Source organism: Perca fluviatilis, chromosome 10 (assembly GCF_010015445.1).
Source record: "Perca fluviatilis chromosome 10, GENO_Pfluv_1.0, whole genome shotgun sequence".
NCBI lineage: Eukaryota > Metazoa > Chordata > Actinopteri > Perciformes > Percidae > Perca > Perca fluviatilis.
In genome coordinates, this window is record NC_053121.1 from 9932816 (window position 1) to 9934612 (window position 1797).

Sequence of the window (1797 nt, forward strand, 5' to 3'; positions counted from 1 at the left end):
GTTGATTACTGCAGGTGCGCATGCACTGAAAAAGACAAAGAGAGCAGAGGCAGAGAGGAGAGGAGCAGAGTTCTAGGGGAAAGAACCTAAGCTACTGGGACGCTGCTAAACCTAGTAGGATTACTCCCAGTACGATTTTGTGTTTGACTTACTATTTTTTGTTGGACAATTTTCTGAAAAGACTGCTGAAAATAAAACCTCTGTTTGTCTGCAACCACTTTGTTGCTTGTCTCTGCCCTACACCCCACCTGCCACAAAGAAACACCTCTCATGGCATCACATATGGTGGAGAATGCGGGCAGTAGGTGCATAGAGACGGATGAGTGAACCCGGATATATTGAAGACTTGGTGGAACGTTTTTCAGGACTTCGCACACAGGACTCCCAGGCACACATGGAGCAACTACTGCAGATGCTGGTGGAGACCCAGAGGGCACAGCAAGAAACTAATGCGGCCTTGCTGCAACAGCAATTAAAGGCAAATCAACTCAAGGAACTGGAGCTTCAACAGACCCAGCCGAAACTCAAGGTGGGGGATTTCATTCCAAAGTTAGGAGTGACGGATGATGTGGACGCGTACCTTCATGCGTTCGAGGCAACTGCTATCCGGGAAGGGTGGCCAAAGGCACAGTGGGTAGGACTCTTGGCCCCTTTTCTCTCAGGGGAGGCTCTTAAGGCCTTTCAAGATGTAGAGGCTAGCATTGGACATGATTATGACAAGCTAAAGGAGGAGATTTTGAGCCGACATGGCCTGACCAAGTTTAGTTTAGCACAGCATTTCCATAATTGGAGTTTCCAAAAGGGGACCACGCCCCGTGCCCAATTGCATGAACTGATGCGAGTTACCAAAAGGTGGCTAGAACCTGAGAAGAACAACTCAGCCGCCATAGTGGAAACCCTGGTTATGGACCGTTATCTGAGAGCTCTGCCCTATGAAGCAAAAAGGGTTATCAGTCACCAGAAATTAACAACCGCTATGCAGTTAGTAGAAGCAGTTGAGCAGTATCAGGCAGCCTCCGATATGCTCCGACTCCCCCGTAAAGAACCCTCAGCTTCTGTTCCCCTTCGGCCCAGCTGGGTCCGCCAAAAAGAGCCCAAACCTGATAGCCCTCCCTCTAGTTCCCAACGAAGAGGGTTTAACCCACCAGGACAGCAAAGTGGATTCCTGAAACCTGAATCTCGACAGTGCTATCGCTGTGGCGAGGTGGGCCATATCTCATGGCAGTGTGACAAGTCCGATGAGCCAATGCCCACAGCGGGGTCTACAAGCAACCCTCAGGTGCACTTCGCTGCAATCCTTGGGGAGAAGGGAGACCACAGACCAACCTGCCCGGTAACAGTCAATCGGTGTGATGTAGAAGCCTTGCTTGATTCGGGAAGTGCTCGGCCTCACACCTTGCTCAAGGGGAACCGGTTCCTGTAGTTTGTGTCCATGGAGACACCCGGGAATACCCAACTGCCCTGGTGAGGTTAAAGACTACGAAGGGTACCTTCGATGTCGAAGTGGGAGTAATTAAGACACTCCCAGTTCCTGTCCTGATTGGTCGAGACTGTCCAGCCTTCTCCAAACTGTGGAGCGAAGCTCACAAGATGCGAAACCGGGAACCCCGAAAACGTAAGTCGCAGGTTAGGAAAATGAGCACAGTCTGGGTTAACCTTGCCAAGCCATGTTCTTCACCTTCTGCTGCAGCTCAAGTTTTTGCAGTGGACGCGAACGGTGGGGATTCAGAACCCGGGGAGACTACTGACTCGGAACTGCCACATGGGCCCAGTGAAGACGAGGCTGTGGACATGGAA

General features: G+C 51.1%; 1 protein-coding gene across 1 annotated transcript; it reads left to right on the top strand.

Annotated features, from left to right (window-relative positions):
- Nucleotides 1-319: 319 nt before the first annotated feature.
- Nucleotides 320-1423, top strand: LOC120567422. The gene has a single exon (XM_039814385.1). The coding sequence runs from the start codon at nt 320-322 to the stop codon at nt 1421-1423; it is 1104 nt and encodes a 367-aa protein (XP_039670319.1).
- Nucleotides 1424-1797: the final 374 nt, after the last annotated feature.